The sequence below is a fragment of the Ricinus communis genome, chromosome 1 (genome assembly GCF_019578655.1).
Source record: "Ricinus communis isolate WT05 ecotype wild-type chromosome 1, ASM1957865v1, whole genome shotgun sequence".
Classification (NCBI taxonomy): domain Eukaryota; kingdom Viridiplantae; phylum Streptophyta; class Magnoliopsida; order Malpighiales; family Euphorbiaceae; genus Ricinus; species Ricinus communis.
The window spans coordinates 9383476-9402997 of record NC_063256.1 but is presented as its reverse complement, the minus strand read 5'-3'; the positions used below and the strand labels follow the sequence as shown (position 1 = coordinate 9402997).

Here is a 19522-nt window from a genome sequence, read left to right as displayed (position 1 = left end):
AATTATATATTAATTAATTAATTTCCCTCTATGGGCCTTCATATATTCGGCTTAGCCTGACAATTAGCAGTCCACATATCGTTATCTGAGTCTCAGTACTAGCAGTCTAATTTAAGCTCATTTATGAATATTTAGTTCATATTTTATTTAAATTTAATGTACTTTTTATATCGTATTTTATATTATATTTTTATGTTTAAAGATATTAATAGTTTTAATTTTTTAATTTTTTTATTTTACTATTAGAAAAACAAATTTTATAAATATTAATTAATTAAATATATAAAAATTTATAGTGTATTTATTAAATATAAAGTAGATAGTAAAATTTAATTTTTCATATATAAAGACCTAATCAATGTTTACTTTATATTTAAAAAATAAAGAATGCGTTAAATATTTTATTATATAATTTTTTAAAATAAATAATTTAATATATATATATATATATATATATATATATATAATATTATAATAAGTATTAAAATGTTATTTATTATATATCTCTTTAACCTAAACAATTTGATATATATGAAAAAAAACTATAATAAGGATTAAAGTTAGAGAATACAACAATGCTCCACCACATTGATGGTTTGCCATTTTAGTTACCAAAAACTTATATGAAGTGGTAGTCAAATTCTGTCCATCTAATCAATGACTCACCCATTGATGTGCCCTATTACGAATGAAGCCATATACCCAATGTATCATGTAACCATATGGAAACAGATCACCTGATGAATTATTCTCTTTGACCTTTGCTGGATATCTGGTTTTATCCTTTTAATGGGTCCGAAAGTTTCTAAAATTATTGCTCATCTTGAAATTATTTTATTCAGTACATTTAATTTTTGACTTCTTTACACTTTAGCTAAACTTTCAAAAAAAAAAAAAAGTGATTACATATACAACCATTGTTTGCTCTATTTTAATTTTTAATTCAAAGTAGAAGATTGTCATTCTATAAGTCCATTATTTGTAATGACATGAATTATATTATTTGAAAAATAATCTGTTTTGACTTTTATTAGAATGATCTAAAATCAAATCACTTAAGAAATTGTATATTTTAGTCTCTGTAGAGACTTGAGTTGTAGATAAATTTAAAAGTTTTATAGAAGATGATTTATCTCAAAACACTTTAAGAGTCGGTGTGTTTAATGTTGACATTTCTTCAATACTATAACTAGAGTAACAAAGACGTTTTATGTAATTTGTTTAAACTCTTTACATATCCAATCAGTTATTCATGATATCAATCTTGTGTACAATTTAGTTCATTTGTACACTCTTTTACAATAGACGCTTACCATTCCAACTCACGAACCACTCCTCTAAATTAAGTTGACACATATTATATAATGGGTGAATTTATATTCATTATATATGCCCTTACATATAAAATATATGAAACAAATTTAAAAGCTTTTAAAATTAATTAAAAAGTTGCACATTTATTATTATTATAATATATATATATATATATATATATATATATATATATATATATATATTATATACACTTATTTTTAATACATAGATAATATTGATATATAATTTTTATAATTAATATTACAATATAATTGATAAATAAACTAATAAATACTTTTTCTAATTAATTCTAAAATCTTGAAATATAATTAATATGTCAAGTAATAAATTACTTCCTTGATTAAAAAATGACTTTTAATCTTAAAAGATAGTATGTTAATTATATATTTAACATTAATTTATATAAATATAATTAACAAATTATTTTTCTAACAAACAGCATAATTCTAATTTAAAGAACAGCAATATTAATTATATTTTATTATTAACTCATAATAATTGATATATTAATTAATAATATTAAATAAAAAATTAAAATATCAAAAAATTTATAAGCAAAAACCTTAAAATACTTTATTATCTAATGAAATTTTAATTGTTTATCAGTTGAATATAAATTATTATTAAATAAAATAATATATTATAATATTTTAATATAAAAATATTAAATATCAAAACAATTACAAAGATAAAGGAGAGAATTGTATCAAACATAAAAATCAACAGCACCTGTGGCAAATGATAAGTCTTTAAGGATTCTCAACGCGAAAATATGGATTGTCAACTGTGATTGCAGCTTTCAGTCCTTTTCATCAATCAAATTCAAACTGGCATAAACATGACAAGATTCTTTTGCTCCCTCTCCCTCCTAATTTGTTGCCCTTTAAGCAACTGACTAAATTAGACCCACAAATGTGTTTGTGTTTGGATGTGGTAGATTTTGCACTTGTAGTTACTAGTTACTGGTTAATGTAATTGCAACTCAGTTTTCTTAACCATTTAAAAACCAACACGTCATGTTTAATTATTTAATTTTTGGAGCACAATAAATAGATATATAATATAAGATTGACATTGTATGGAGTCTGAAACGGGAATCTTAATGATATCTTGTAATATATGCAAAAACAATACTATACAAATGGATCACACAATCTTTGTTAAATACATATTATCTAAACTAAAGACAAATTATCATTATTATTATTTTCTGGAGCTCAATAGACAAATCACAACTGGTTATTATTATAATTAAGGTAAAATAAGGGTCAAGAAATATTTATAAATGGTGTGGCCCCACTTCACTCCCCACCCATCCAATTTTTTTGATTGATTGTTGACGAGTATGATGATGATGATGATGATGATGATGACGATGATGATGATGAGTGCAGATTTATCGACTCCTACAGCACCAAACACACCACCAATCATTTGCAAAAAAGAAAACTCAAAATTAAATTACTTATTACTAAACCAAACCAAACCAAACCAATTTGTAATTAAATTACAGTGTCAACTTTTTCAACTTTAATTACATTATTTTATTCACTCACAGTGTTAGTGTCAGTTTGATTTATCTTTCTCTTTATTTGGTTTTTTTTCTTCAATTGTCATTTTTCTAATTAAGTTTTTACCCTCCCAAACCATTTGAAAACCCCAAGAAAGAGAGACCTCTCTCTCTCTCTCCTTGATGAACTCAATTTTGATTCCTCATCATCACACCAAATCCCAAATTTTTTTTTTAAAGAAAAAAGAAACTTAATTTATAATTTCTAAAACAAATACCCACATTTCCCTTCTTCTTCGCTTTCCCGGTTTTCGCTCTGTATCTTGCTTCTCCACTGTCTCTAGCTTAAAGTATTAAATAGATAAATCTCCTGGGCTTTTGCCCCTCTTTTTATTTTTTTTTATTTTTTTATTTTTTTGGTTTTGAACAGTTTGTATAGTTGTGCATGATCAATCGTATGGGGTGAATCAATCTGGGTTCGGATTTTTTTTAATTGGAGACTTTGTCAGATTCCACATACAAAGAAAAAAGTGTAAATGGGTTTTATTATGTGTTTGTTCGTATCTGATTTAACTGTCCCCTTGAGACTGTATCTTAGATCTGTTTGCTGCTGTGCTCGATCCACTGCTTTATTCCTGCTTTAACACTCATTCTCAAGGTCAGATCATCACATTTTATGCCATATTACTATTGCATATTTCTGTTTCTCAATTCTAATTGATAGTGGAATCAGTTCAGTTGCTCTTTCGCTGCTTTAATTGCATCTGGGGGTCTTTCTGGGTTTAATGCTTCGGAGCATGAAAATTTGATGATGTATAGTTACTTGAAAAGCTACAAGGTGGTTGGGGTGTTTAATGTGTTTTTAAGATTTTGTTTAATTTTTTTTTCTTTTTGTATTTCCTTATGGTGCAAAGTGAGATAAGCCCTCCACATCAGAATTATTGGTGAAGTATATTTATATATGCAAAATGGGTAACGGCACTTCTCGTGTTGTGGGTTGTTTTGTGCCATTTAACGGCAAAAATGGTGTTGATTTAGAGTTTTCAGAGCCACTGGATGAGGGATTAGGCCATTCATTCTGTTATGTTAGGCCTTCAATTTTTGACTCTCCTGCCATTACCCCTTCAAACTCTGAGAGGTTTACAGTCGATTCTAGCACTCTAGATTCAGAAACGTTAAGTGGGTCATTTAGACATGACACAATGGATGAGCCCTCCTGTTTTCACAGGTCAAATAAGACTTTCCCCGAGACTACATTTAAAACCATTTCAGGGGCATCAGTTAGTGCAAATGTTTCGACTGCTAGGACTGGTAATCAGAGTGCATTGTTTGCTAGTGACATGCAAGAGCCTGCTGCATCATTTGAGAGCACCTCCTCATTTGCTGCAATCCCTTTGCAGCCAGTGCCTCGTTGCTCTGGCCCTTTGAATGGCTTTATGTCTGGACCCCTTGAGAGAAGTTTTGCTTCTGGTCCCTTAGAGAAGGGAAGTGGTTTTATGTCTGGACCAATTGAGAAAGGGGTAATGTCTGGTCCTCTTGATGCTACTGACAAATCCAACTTTTCTGCTCCCCTTACACGTGGTTGTAGAAGACCGCGCCTCCAACACCTAGTCAGGAGCGTGAGTGGACCAATGAAAAGCACTCTGTCTCGAACATTCTCAAAACATTCAATTGGGACAGGTTGGATGCAAAGGCTTTTCTTGCATCCAGTGACCCAATTGGCCTGGCATGTTAGGGAGCCAAAGTTTCGACCAGAAGCTTCACGGAATCTGGAAGGAGCATCATCGGAAGGGGAGTATGTTAACAGTCGTAACTTGCAATGGGCTCATGGGAAAGCTGGTGAGGATAGGGTTCATGTCGTGCTCTCTGAAGAGCAAGGATGGTTGTTTATTGGGATATATGATGGATTTAGTGGCCCAGATGCACCAGATTTCCTCATGAGCCATCTTTATAGAGCTATAGACAAGGAATTGGAAGGAATACTATGGGATTATGAAGATAAGTTAGTAAATGATCCAATGAAACATGAACTTTCTAAGAGCGTAAGCGTCGGGGCTACTTTGGAATGTGAGAAGGTAGATCAACCTAACTTGAGCCAAGTAACTTGTAGTATAGAAGAATCATGTAATACAGGAGTTATCATGGATCAATCTTGTAATTGTGAAATAGTAGAGGAAAGTGATGATATTAGGAGCATTCAGCAATCATCTAATTGTGAAAAGCCCAGTATCTCAGGCTCTGCCTCTGCTTCTATTTCAACTGCCAACTTGACTGGCCAAGGAAGGAAAAGTATGCGTTTGTATGAGCTTTTACAATTGGAATCATGCAATGGGCTAGGTTGTGTCTCAATGTCACTTGGTGAAAACCAAAAGAATGGCATGTGGAGTTGTCAGCCAAATTCAGATACTTTGGATTCGAGGCCAACTTTAGAAGGGGAACATCAGAGATCTTGTTCATTTAATAATGGCAATGGGGATGGTTCTAATCAACAAGGTGAAGATCCCTCTACATCTAGAGAGGATGGAGGGATTGGGATTGAATCTAGGAATCAAGAAGTCATGACTGATATTTCCATTTCAGTGCAGCGGCAGAGTACCAGAAAGTCTATTATCAGTTCAAAAATCAGAAAAATGTACCGGAAGCAGAAGTCTTTGCGTAAGAAGCTTTTTCCTTGGAGTTATGATTGGCACAGAGAGGAGATTTGTGCTGATGAAGGAGTAGTAGAACCTTCTGGACCTATCAGAAGATGCAAATCAGGAATTGTCGATCATGATGCAGTTTTAAGGGCAATGTCTGAAGCACTTGAACAGACTGAAGAGGCATACATGGAAATGGTTGAAAAGACCCTTGACAAAAATGCAGAGCTTGCTTTGATGGGATCTTGCGTTCTAGTAATGTTGATGAAGGATCAAGATGTGTATGTAATGAACCTTGGGGACAGCCGCGCGATCTTGGCACAAGAGAGACCTAATGATCGCCATCCTAATCCAAGTTCTGCAAAGGATGACATGAGGCACAGGAACAGATCCAGAGAATCATTAGTACGAATGGAGCTAGACAGGATTTCAGAGGAGTCGCCAATGCATAATCAAAACAGTCAGGTAAATATGATCAACAAGAATAGAGAGATCTCCATTTGCAGATTGAAGATGAGAGCAGTGCAGCTTTCTACCGATCATAGTACAAGTATTGAGCAGGTTTTACTTCTTGAGTTCAATCTAGATATTATCACAAAATTTCCATGATTGGTTATTCCATACTTTGAATTCACCATGGTTATTTTTAACACTATTAATCAGCATACATTGTCTTTTTTACTATAAATAAGTGATTTACAACTTAATTTTAAACAAAGACTGGAGTGCAGATTGATAACAACTCACAGTTCAGTCATTAAATAAAGCAAAGAACTTTCCTTGAACTATTGTCTCTCTGCTTGTGCTTAATATCCATCTTGTGTGTATGTGAATTTAATTTAATATTAATATGAGCTCGGTATTACAGATATAGTCAAATATACTTTTGTTTTCTAGTTTCTTAATAACTTGAATTTTCTTTTTCTATTGATATGCAACTTACTTTAGATCCTATAATTGCATCAAGTTAGAATGGACCTGAAAAGTTGTGTGCTTCCTTTTTTCTCTTTTTTAATTATTATTGTTTTATTATCTGGATACTGTCTATACACCGTTGCAATGCTTAGTCATTTGCATAAACAGTGAGTTATACTCCTTGGTTTGAATGATATAGATGGTAATGCTACTGTAAAAAAATTTAAGTTACCTTTGAATGTTTTTGGTTATTTTGATTTGAAGATTGCCCAGATTTGCAAAGTTTAATGCGGAATTGCATTGCGTGTTGCTATAATTGACCAATAATATTATATTCTTGCTTGCTGCAGGAAGTGTTTAGAATAAAGGCAGAACATCCTGATGACAACCAAGCCATTCTGAATGATAGAGTGAAGGGACAGTTGAAAGTAACCAGAGCTTTTGGTGCTGGGTTTCTGAAGAAGGTCAGTAATATTTAAAATTTGATCTATTTCTTCTTTATAGTTCTCTATGTAATTTGAGTTATTAAAACATCTTAGCAATGAGGTTGCTATTTCGTTATATTCATAGTCTTTTAATTAACAACTCTTCAGTTCAAAGTATCTTTGTTAACATGATATTTTTGTTATGAATGCTCATGATAATATGTATTTAAGATGTTGGATTGTTCCGAGCAAAATAGGATATTGGGTTGCTACTAACGAAATAGGATATTGGGTTGTTCAGAATGAAAGATGCTGAATTATGTCTGATGAGGGGAAATGTGGAAGCCATTATAAAATGTTCATGCAACTCCTGTTCTGCCCACTCTATATTCTTTTTGATGCTTTCTAGAGACTCTGTTTTTCAATTGTGCAATTACCGTCTATGTCCTTCTGAGTTCATTCTGTATCTCTCAAAAGATCATTCCTATATTGAGTATATTCCCTGTTTTCTCAAATATCAATCCATCACATTTTCACACAGTAATATGACTTGGTGAATGGTGAGGTTACTGTGTGTGGCATCTACCATGCATTATGCATCTATTCTGAGTTATGATTGAGCTTTCTGTCAATAGAATCTGCTCAATCATCTTTATAACTTTTGTGTTTTTATATTGGCTATTTCCATTCTGATTCAGGATTTGAACCCAATGTATTTCTATTTTCGGGTCAGTGGAACATAATGGCTTTTAGAGTATATGTAGGAGTAGTTTGATGAATTCTAATCAATTGAGAAACAGTGTTTATGACCCTTCAAGGAGGCAGAAATTTTGTTTTCAATTTCACTTGTATGAGAATGACTATTGAAAGAAAATCTCGCCCTTCTCTATTTTCTGCAAGGCTTTCAAGGAAATTTAAATGTTAATGCAATATGACACACTCCTTGGGCTTGACTGGCAAAAATTGTAACTGGAATTGGTGGATGAGTTTCAGGATATGAAACCTAGGTGTTGTTTTTATGAAGCTTCTGCAGTTGCCAGGTTATATTTAGATGCAATTCCAAGTGTTGGTAGTTTTAAGTTATGAATGTGAAAGGAAGAAGAGCTCTTTTTGTGTCGATATTCATCTCTATAGATGGCTGCCCATGATTTTTAGTATGTAGCTTTGTCTGTAGTTGCCGATGAATGGACTTTTAAACATAAATATTGGATAAGGGAGTTATATATTAACAGATCAAGTGCTGTTAATACAAATGGATGAGTGAGACAATGAATATGAAATGAATATCTATGAGAAGATAATTACAATGTCATTGGCTGAAAATTGATTTATGTACTACGTCATATTCTTTTCACCATAGTGCAATATGATATGCAGTTTTAAGAACTTAGCCCTATGTTTAGGGCCTATATCGCTTGCTGTGTTATTCACATGTCATTAATATTCTCTTTTCTGATAAAGGTATTTTATATACAATCTAGTTATGGCCCTAACTATGGTTCTATCTTGGTAAGCAGGCTGTCCTTGGCTAGTCTTGAGTTAAAAATTATGTACTTATTAACTTTAATTTGGTTGATTGGGTGTGAGAATTAGGACAATTTTTGTTAAAAATTTTGTGCATTCACCAAATTAAGTTATTTATTTATTTAATTTTCTTATTACATTGAAGTTTATTTGATTGAACATTTTGTGTATACATGTTGATTGCAGCCAATCTGCAATGAAGCTCTTTTAGAGATTTTTCAGATCAATTACGTAGGCACTAATCCCTATGTTAGTTGCATTCCTTCTGTTGTTCACCATCGACTTTCTTCAAGTGATCAATTCTTGGTTCTTTCCTCTGACGGGCTTTACCAGTACTTTAGCAATGAAGAGGTCGTTGCCCATGTCACTTGGTTCATGGAAAATGTCCCTGAAGGTGATCCTGCACAGTATCTAATTGCAGAGCTTCTCTTCCGTGCTGCCAAAAAGAATGGTCAGTTGTGTATACTTCCCAGTCTCTTAAATGTCATTGATGAGGTGACAACAGGGGTGAATTTTGGGGGGTGGGAATATGACCCCCAAAATTCTTAAAAGATATCTTTTCAATACCTATAAGAATAAGAAAATTTAACCAAAATAAAAAGATAAGCACTAGTAAATTACTAAAAGTATTTCATTTGTAATAAATTCCTTCATGTATTATGTAAAATATAAACCTAAAACATTTCTTTTGGTAATCAAAATGTTGTTGCCATCCTCGATGAGGAAAAGAAATGATATAAATTGTTGTTTATCTTTAAAACTTCATTTTGTATTTGGCCCCTCCAACAGAGTTTTATGGACTCATCAGGTGACAGTAGTAGAGCATACTCCAATTCTTAAGATATCACAGAACTGTGATATCTTAAGAATTGGAGTATGCTCTACTACTGCTCAAATTCTTGACTTGCTCAAATTCAAGATCCATACTCAAATTCTTGAGCAAATTGTGGCCAGTGGCCAAGTAACCATTTTTAACAGGCAGTTGTATCTTTATGGTTGTCTTGTTTGTAATTCTAGAATTAATACTAATGCTTCCACAACTTGAACTCTTCAACAATTTTGATGGCTTTCTTGTTGGTCATTGCAGGAATGGATTTTCATGAATTGCTCGACATTCCTCATGGAGATAGGCGTAAATATCATGATGATGTCTCTGTTATGGTGGTTTCGCTAGAGGGAAGGATATGGAGATCATCAGGATAATAGTTTTCACATGTGCATATTGGCTTCATAATGTAACCATTTTCAAGCTAAGGGTAATCATCTCTATCTTCCAATTTTAGAATCAGTCTTGACATTCTTTGGAATATAAAATTTTTCTTTTGTCAATCCAATTCCTTTTTTTTTTTTTTTTTTTTCCTGTTGAAAGATTAGCTTATACAAAGTGGGATGATCGCTCCAGGTTGCTATTTAAGCATCCAATTATTTTTGTATGCCTCATTCATCATTTAAATCCTTCATTTTTCTTCTTCTTCTTGAGATGCTGAGTTGCTACTCAGAAAGTTGTCTGCCTCGGATCCTTTCATATTCAAGTTGAACATGATAGGTTTTATTTGCAGTACCCTATTGATTTGAAATTGAACGATCGAGATTTTTATCAAAAATTTGAATTTAAAATTTAGAAAATAAGTAGACTTTATTGGATAGTGAATATTAATTATTGGTTTTAATTCAATAGTCAAGATTATTTAAATATAATTTATCATATTCAACTTAAATAGGATCCCATGTCATTCTGGTCATGTTAGGAGTTGGGACCACTCTTCTCTTACCGAGTATAAGCACGTTGGTTTGCGGGTTAGATTTTCTTTTTCTTATATTAATTAATAATTTCCTTTTTTAATTTAATAATAATTTTAATTTTAGAAACTAGTATATTAATTATATTTTAAATAATTATTTGTAAATATAAAAAGTATTTGAAATTTTATTTTAGTTACTTATTAAATTGTTATATGTAATTAATTTACCATTATTTAAATGGTGATACACTTGAATCTTTTAAAATAAAAAAGTCTAATCTCAGTTTTGTGTATTAAAATGTATTTATAATCAAAATAATAGAAACAATCCGAGGGGATAGACTAATTATATGAAAAATGATATTACATACTAAAACTATGATTGGATTTATAATTAAATCTTTGCTTACGCTCTAATCTCCAAGGAAAATAATGCAAGAGCCCTTATCTTCCTTTCCTTGGAAGACGTTCCAGTGTTATTAATATTACAATATAACTAAGAGCAACTTCATCAATTCTGAGGAATTGCAAGTAAGCTTTGGTGTTGTTGGATATTGGCATTTCCCGCTTGAGTGATCAAAAGATATGATTCTTTTCCTTACAAAGTGTGTTTGTCATGATATTAGAATTGCCAGATTGATTACTAGATTCAAACCCAATCCAGATGATGTAAATAAGAACCATCCCATTGCTTGATTCCAATTGCAGAAGCTCAATACTTTTCCTTTCCTTGGCCAGTCAAGTTGGCAGCAGAAGCAGAGCCTGCTGATATACTGGGCTTTTCTTCGAAATTAGATGATTGCTGTTGACAGCTTGATAAGTCCTGAATTCTTCTGAACTACCAGTTAAATGAGGTGATCTTCTTCCGAACCAGCCTCCGACATTTACAATTTTATGAAAGTTTAGCATTTTCCTTCATTGGATCATTGACGGAGTTATCTTCGTTATCCCATAGTAGTCCTTCCACTTGTAAATCTGGTGCATTTGTTCCCACCAAATCCATCATATATCCCAACAAAACCCGCCCTTTCTCTTCCGAAACCACGACATTGCCCTATCCTCACCACCTTTTCCATCAGCCCTTCCGCTGCTAACATACTCCCTATTTCCATTGCAGGTTATAATTCAACGCTTTCACTGGGTGTGCGATTTTAATTATAAATACTTTCAATTTAGACATTTTATCTTTTAAAAAAATATTTATATGTATAATCTTAAGGCAAATTTCATATTTTGGTCTCTCTACTATAAGAGTTTGGTTGGGTAAATTACATGGGCGATCTCTCAAGTTTGCTCTAAGTATCACAATAATATCTACTTTTTTTTTTCTATCATTAAACTTTTTAATTTTTAATTAAGATATCACTAAACTCCTTTTCGCTAGTCTTCGTTTAAGAGATAAACATAAATTTAATATAGCAGTCCATTTGATTAAATTTTTTCTTAAAAATCTACATGTCTTCCTTACATGCCAATAAAATTAAGACATTTGACACTTATTTAAAAATAAAAGAAATACATTGAACTAAACAAATTAAATCAAATAATAATATTTAAAAAATATTAAAATCAAAATTAGACCTAATCGTACCTCTCCCACAACGAGACTCGAACTAGTAATTCCTCTTCCTTTACCACCATCATCAGTTCATCAACGATTGATCATTACAACAACAACTACAAGGGCTCTGTTAGGATTCAGATCTGACATGAGAATGAGATCTTTCACGAAGTTAATCAAATTGGCCATTAATCTCAGTGCCATGATTTCTAGATTTCTAGATGCACCATGGGCTGCAGCAGCCATTAACAGGCACGACATCAAACGTTGGCGAAGAGAAAATGGATATAGTGGTGGTGTCATGGTGATGGATACTGAAGTTATGGTATTGGAAGTGATTTGCACGCGATGGTAGTAAAGCAGAGAGTTATGGGTTTAATCTGCTCCCATGCTGGCAAGATAATCTTGTACGAAAGCACTATCCTTTTATGGAATGGGAGCATTGTTCAACAATGCAAAAAGGTGATGAAAAAATTTGGGGATGAGTTTCAATTTGCTCAAAAGTAAAAGATGGATGCAACCCATTCAGCAAAATAAGGAAGATGGCATTGTAAATAAATCTTAATATTTGGGGTGTTTGGATTGCGAGAAAGTTAAAGAAAAGTGAAAGGGAAAGTAGTAGTTATGTTGATTATAATTTCTTTTGGTTTTTGTTATTTGATGTAATTAATTGCTTAGTATTTTTATTGTTTAAATTGAGTGTCAAATGTCATAGTTCATTGATTTGTATTATAAGTGAGTTGATGACGTAGTGTGTGGGAATGATATGTAATTTTTTTTAAAAATTAATATATGAACTTTTTTGTTAGGCTTTTAAATAGAGTATGATGAAAAGAGTTTAGTGATACCCTAATTAGAATTTAAGGAGTTTTGTGATATAAATTGAACTTTAAGGATTTTGATGATATTAGGTGCAAAATTGTGGGATCGTGTATACAATTTACCCCTTAATTCATATACATCAATAAAATAAAACAGACGTAATAGTATGTGTATTTAGATTCTGCTCTTTTTTTTTTTTTTTTTTCTCAAATTCAAACTTCAAAAAGCAAATCGAAATGATGAAAACTACATCACTGGTGCAGATGAATCCGTCTATTTTGAATTGGAAATGTAGCTTATTTCTCTCATCCGCATCCTCACACCGCCAAACCTCATGCAATAATCTATTTTTTCCTCCCAAACTTGTTAAAGTTATTACGAATTCCTCAAAATCACTCGATTAGAATAAATAATATTGTTGCTAAAGACCAAAAGTATACCCTTACTTTGAGTGTCAACTTAATTATAGAAAGCCTCTGGAGAAGTCTGATCTCAATCATACTGGGGTTTTTACTGATAAGAGGGATGGCTCCTTTTCACCCACCACCATTGGTTTCTTTATCAAGGTTTAGTTTTTACCCCTGGTCGTCCTTATCTTCTTCATTGTTGTCGTCAGATCCCAAAACAATGTTGTCGCTAACGAGGAGGCATTGGATAAGAATATTCGACATGTATTTATTTTTGCGCTCTACACTCATTTATTTATTTATTTTATTTGCTAATAGAATTTTTCAAAAAAATTTAAACAAAAAAAAAATATTTTTATCATTATAAAAATCGCTTCTTATATTGAAATAAAATTAAAATTTAATCGCTTAAGTAAGTTTAAAATTCATATGATCCCTTTACAGATTAAGATCCTCATGCATACCTCAATCAAGGCACTTAATTTTGTCAACTTCTTTATCAAGAATGCTTAATGGATATACATTCCAAATCACTTACAATCGTTCTTATTAACCATGAAATTAGAGTTCGACACAAATATAAATAAAGCATGAAGTTCTTGACAACTTTTTATTGTTATTTTTATTAGTTTTTGTTGTGTCAAAAATGATGTTAAGATTTAATAGAGTGGATCGATGACGGTGGAGATGGAGGGTAACTCTATCAATTTCTTAAATTAACATTTGACTAACTGAAAATTTTGATGAAAGAGAGAGCCAATATTATATAGTAAATTAGATAGGAGTTTTAATATATTTAGAACATTAGGGGGACTAATATAATATGCTAAAATTCAAGGGGTAAATAGTATTTATCCATACTTTGGAATAGTAATTACAATAAATTATCAACTTTTAATAGTATCTAATAAAAAGTTCAAATGCTAATAATTAAATAATAAATCTGAATAGATGCATATTAATAAAACCATTCTCTATAAGTAAAATAATAAAAATAAAATATATAAATTGTAAGAAAATAAATATAAACATTAAATTTAAATAACAACTATTACTTTTCTTTTAATTACAAATTTTAATGACTTTAAATAAAAGTTTATTTTATTTTAGTCTTATAATCTCTTTTTCTTTATTTCTTAATAATTTTTTTAAAATATATATATAAAAAGAGACTAATCGAACTATTTTCTTTTCTGATTTAGCCGGTTTAATCCGGTCCATTTTGATCTAATCCTATTCAACCACAAATTCAATTTTTAGAATAATTGGACCGAAGTGACCACTAGCTTCCAGTTGAACCGATTGATTCAGTATAATCTCCTAACAATTGAATACACTCTTGCTATATTATCAAATATAAATCTTGGTCTCATCTCGTTATAATATAGAGCCAAACAGTAAATCAATCCCAATAGAATCTAAAAGTTTACAAAACAAAGAAAATAAAAAACGCTGAATTTGCTCAAGAAAAATTCAAAAATTGTGAAAAAAAGAAGATGACTATTTTAAGTCAACTCTACTTCTCTCATCCCCCACTCTTTATTTTACTAGCAATCACTTCTTTTCTAAGTGCAATTTCTGCCTTCGTAAGAATGATCAAGAGAAAGGATACAAAATCCCTCTCTTTCTCCTTGGAAGCTCTATCAGTATCAAGAAACTTGGGTATCTAATCAAAAAGATAAATCCAATGATGATTGTATCAATTCTGATTGCAAGCTTATACTTGACAATAAATATTCGAATGAGAGTCAAAGTACCCACGAGAAAGTTGAAAAGATAAATTTAAGGCTAAATACATAAATAGCCCTTGAAAGTTTCTGCAATTGGCTCTTTAAATTCAACTTTGATTTAATTGGATTTTTCAACTTTACGGGTTGTTAGTTTAAACCCTTTCAATTACAACCATTATACGCGTTTGTTTCATGCCATCTAAAAACACATAAATTTGAATAAAATAATAATATATTTAAAATATAAAATAAAAAAATAATATAAAATGAAAAAAAAAAGAGTAAAACAACGAGTTTTAATCCTTAAACAAAATTCATCATTTTCTGATCATCTGTTAAATATGTTTTTGCTATGGTTATTAGTGTTGGCATCACCTGTGAGCGTAAAAGGAAGTTCTCAATGACTGAAATACTGAAAATTTACAACACATTTATGTTAATACTTTGAAAATATATATTTCATTTTATTTTATAAAATTAATAAAATAATTTTAATGTATAATAACACAATACATTACAACTAATAGAATATACTTTTGACAAGAGGTTAATATAATGCGCTTAATTTCTGCTTGTAAAGAGTTTAACTACTACAACTCGTAAGGTTCATATACTCAATTAAATCAAAGTTGAATTTAGAAAACTAATTACAAAAACATGATAAGTTCAAGAGTCCAATTACTCATTTTGCCTAAACTTAACCACTAAACTTTCTCGCTCTAAAATGGTGGCATTGATTTCTTTATACTTTGCTCTTTTCTTTCTTGAGAATGATGCATATTGATTGAAAAGTTAAGGGTGGCTCTTAGGAAAAGTTGTATATTGTGCTACTTGTGCATCATTCTTGGTATGCGGCTTATGTGCGATGTTTCTCCATCGAAACTATTCTCCAAATAGTGACTGGCTTAATGATTTTGCTGTAGGGGCACTCACATATCTTATCAAAATATGTACAAGAAAGTTCCTAGTGACTGTTTGCATTCTCAAATTGTTTTCTGTCCCTCATATGAGTTTTGTCAGCCATTACCCTTATTATAACTAGTATAATTTGCTACTTTGCTTGAAGGAAAATCACACAAAAAAAAAAAAAAAAAAAAAATAACAACCCAAGATCATAAACATGCATAATCTCTATAGTAATAACAATGTTATAATGAACTAGTATTTAAGTATCACAAATTAAATGACTTACCACTTTTAGAATTTACAAAAGAGAAATTTTTCTTTTAGTTTTCTGGAGTAATTTTTATTTCAAAATCAGAAGAGTTTTACTCCTTTTATCATATTACATGTTATTTGGTAACTTGCTCTAGCATGGGTCATGGATTATCGATCGGGTCTCATTATGGGTGCCCGATCAAAAATCCATTATTGCTTCTAGGTCTGTATTTAACTCAAGAGAGGAAGAACGACCAGACTTGGCATTCTTTAAGTTTCTTGGAGGCAGATTTCATTTCGTTTTCTAACTTTCCTTTGTATCTTTAGCACATACATTGCTAATCTTTATTTAGGTTTAAGTTCCTTGTAGGCAAGTGTTCATACATCATTAGGTTTTTGTTATTAGCTTCATTACACATATTGCTTATCTTTTTTATCTTGGCATTCTTTAAGTTTCTTGTAATGAAACTTAACTGGTTTTTTAGCTTTGTTAATTATATAAGAAATGTTAAATATCTCACTTTTTTATTCCACTCCTTGCTCACCACATTAAGCATCTAATACTCTTACAAAATTATATCTTAATTTTAAATATTAAATGATAAATTTATAAAAATATTAAATATCACGTCAAATGGACAAAAAGCTTTAAAAATATATATATATATGTAGCGTGCAGCTGACATTTCAAGAGATGGTACGGAGACTACTTTTTTTTTTTTTTGTTGAAAACATCTATATAGAAGTTTTTCTTTCCTTCTGTTTTTCTTCAATTATACGACTCTTTTAAGTGGACATTAGGCATATTACTAACCAAGATGCCTTGGGACATATTAATTAGCCCTTGGAAAAGTAGGGAAGATCTCACAAATTTTATTACATTGGTCCCGTTTGGTTAGCATAGCATGACTTTGCAATGAGTAACCTACTATCTATTGGGACATTATATACTAATGCAACTTTAAGTACCTTATAATATATGTGCCTAAACCCAATCAAAATTTTCATGCATGCCATGATGAGATAATCGTGCAAGGTTCCATCAAGGAGGTGGCACTGTAAATTCAGTTTGCTTTCACAAATAGAACTGCAGATCATCCTAGAACTAAAAATCTATCTACATTATTCTGCTCAATACTATCCATGGATCATAAACAGGAAATGTGACTCCTCATATTTATTTATTTCAAAGACAAATGGGTTGAGCCCAATACTACAGCAAATGATTTGAAAATCTACATTATTTGTGCTATCATGATTTGCATGACAAGCCGAGTTTTATGTATGAATTGTTTGACCACTTCAATATTGAGCATGCACGGTATTGTGAACCATCTTTTCTGCTTCTTCCCGGATACTCGACAGGTTGGCTTGTATCTCCTTGCAGAGTTTGCCTTCCACCAGGTTTACAGGCATCCATGCCTTAGGCTTTACATCAACCAAATATGTAAGTGTTGTTTCAAATTCTTGACCATGCGAGTTACCACTTTCTTTAGGTCTTCGTTTAATAACCTGCATCATCTCTCAAGTTAATTGTACTCGAATGAACAGCAACACAGTATCAATAGCTTACTGACTTCGCATGTCATTACTCCTCGAAAAACTATAATCAAAATAAATTATATTTCAAGAACATTCCAAGAAGCTTAAAAAGTTTCGCAACAAAGTCAAATTAAAATGCAGAAACTTGTAGCAACCAATTTTCAGTTCTCACCTGTTCAATGCACCACTTTCCTTCGTAAGACTGGAAGTCGCCTTCGGTCATCTTAAACTCAATATCTCGTTTTTTCCCGTAAGCAAAAGTTTCAATATCTTTTTCGAAACAATCCAATACCATTTTCGATTTGAATTTCATTCCCAAAGGCAAATTTTGCTGCGCCATCTATTTAATACAAAAATATATACATACCAATGTTATAATCAAAACTTAATCGCAAAAAGTTTGAAAATTAACAAAATGAAATTATAGTCTAAAATAGAAGAATGCCTGATAAACACGAGTGAAGTTGTTTTTCTTGTCGATTATTTTGCAAGCGGTAAGGCCAGGAACTATATCAGCATATTTTTCATAATCTGTCATTAAATTCCAAACGGTTTCTAGACTGGCTTTTATAGCAATTTTGGACTGAATGCTCCTTGAATTATTTCCAAGCTTCTTTACTGCAATAGATACTCCATCCTCACTGACATAATCCAAAGCATTACCTACAAAACAAGTAACCATCAGTATGAGTATGAACATCAAAATAATAATTACTTATTTTTCTATAATTGAGGCAAACAAATACTGAGATAACCTTGAGCCATGAGACGGTTTATCGCTAGTTTATATGCAGTATCAGAAATCTTCAAGATCCCAGTTCTTGCTGGTTTCTACTTTCTATGCTTATACTCCAATTCTATTATACTATCAATTTATAGACATCTTTCTTGGGTATTAAAGGTTTTTTTATTATAGAAGAATGGGTCTTCATCATGGAGCGCTAAGAGTTATTGGTTTTATTCTTTTTATCCTCAATCTTTTGCAAGTAAATGGCATGTCTAGTGTAATGGCTTGACTAAGTCAAGCTACCATGCTCAGCTCACACAAATCTTACCAAAGTAACCCAACTTACATTATTTTGCAGTTCTGTATATTATATACAAATTTGAGAAAAATTCAAAAACAGACGACTTAATGATTGACAAGGATTTGGGAACAACTTTTCCTATATTTCTGGTTTTGGTAGGTGGCTCATTAAGTCAAACGCAATTATCTATTGTTAATAAGATATTTAGCAGCAATTCTATTTATTGTTCAACTATTTTATGTAGTCCCTACATATTCTATACTGATGGTCTTTAGTAAATATTATATGAAACACATAAATTATTGTATGGCTAACGATAAATCATTAATCTTTTGTGCCATATATTATCATTTCAGTCACTTATTTCTGTTTCTGATTTATAAATACTTAAGTTTATATTGACCATTTATAGATATAATTATCCACATTGCATAAATAGACTTTGTAGTAATTAATTAATCATTAGAACTGTATTTACCGGAAACTTATTATACCAATAATTTTTCATTATAAATATTAAGCTATTCTATCGCTACCACGCTTCCAGTGTCCAGCTGTGACAATATATTACCTTTCCCCTTTCGAACTTTGGATTTCATATACTGAAAGGAGCCCTAACATAGGCCGGAGGGTTCTGGACACAGTTTACAGAAGAAATTTTTCTAAGGACAGATTTTGCAACTCATCCATATCCTACACGTCCCAATATTGCATGTATCATGGTTTCACTTATCTATATAATACTTTTGCGCTGGTTTGCTTGCTTCATTCTGCATGAAGATTTAGTAGAGTTTGTTTCCTGAAATATACATCAAAACAGTCGAGCTTGTCAATCATGCAAAGGTCTCATCAAGGAGGAAGCACTGTGATTGCAGATTGCTTTCACACTAGAATCCTAGAAATGGATATCTTGGAACCGAAAACCACACAGATACTCAGCTCAACATGTATATTTCTATGTACATTGTTCATGGTTAATGGACAAACACTAGATCATAAAAAAGGAAATCCTAGTCATTTTCTCTTATTTCTCTTCCTTGTGTCTATTTCAAATAGGTTTAATAGTCTAAAAATTTCAAATTTTTGCAATAGTTTGATATTTTAGTTAATTCTTTAAAAATTATTAATTTAGTCATACTGTAATTTTAGACAAATAGAATTGCTGATCAAAATTAAGCAACGTAAAT

The 19522-nt window shown here is 31.3% G+C and overlaps 2 protein-coding genes and 2 long non-coding RNA genes across 5 annotated transcripts; 2 read left to right on the top strand and 2 right to left on the bottom strand.

Annotated features, from left to right (window-relative positions):
* Positions 1-2887: 2887 nt before the first annotated feature.
* On the top strand, positions 2888-9824 carry LOC8270823 (protein phosphatase 2C 32). 2 transcript variants are annotated; one of them, XM_048375748.1, is made up of 4 exons: positions 2888-6042; positions 6747-6860; positions 8532-8801; positions 9433-9824. In XM_048375748.1, exons 1-4 carry the CDS (start codon positions 3814-3816, stop codon positions 9517-9519), a joined length of 2700 nt encoding a protein of 899 aa, XP_048231705.1. In that variant the 5' UTR covers positions 2888-3813; the 3' UTR covers positions 9520-9824. The 2 variants fall into 2 exon arrangements, with proteins under 2 accessions (XP_048231705.1, XP_002515151.1); XM_002515105.4 differs by having other exon boundaries at positions 2892-6042; positions 8532-8796.
* Positions 9825-10450: 626 nt separating this feature from the next.
* On the bottom strand, positions 10451-12246 carry LOC125369351. The gene is made up of 2 exons (XR_007214893.1): positions 11679-12246; positions 10451-11189 (listed from the first exon to the last, which is right to left on the bottom strand). It is a non-coding gene; the product is annotated as an uncharacterized LOC125369351 (long non-coding RNA).
* LOC112534110 lies at positions 10805-11605 on the top strand. Its single transcript, XR_003078419.2, has 2 exons — positions 10805-10941; positions 11205-11605. It is a non-coding gene; the product is annotated as an uncharacterized LOC112534110 (long non-coding RNA).
* Positions 12247-16911: 4665 nt separating the features above from the next.
* LOC107260932 lies at positions 16912-18286 on the bottom strand. The gene is made up of 4 exons (XM_015716831.3): positions 18063-18286; positions 17753-17970; positions 17480-17647; positions 16912-17277 (listed from the first exon to the last, which is right to left on the bottom strand). Exons 1-4 carry the CDS (start codon positions 18070-18072, stop codon positions 17068-17070), a joined length of 606 nt encoding a protein of 201 aa, XP_015572317.2. The 5' UTR covers positions 18073-18286; the 3' UTR covers positions 16912-17067.
* Positions 18287-19522: the final 1236 nt, after the last annotated feature.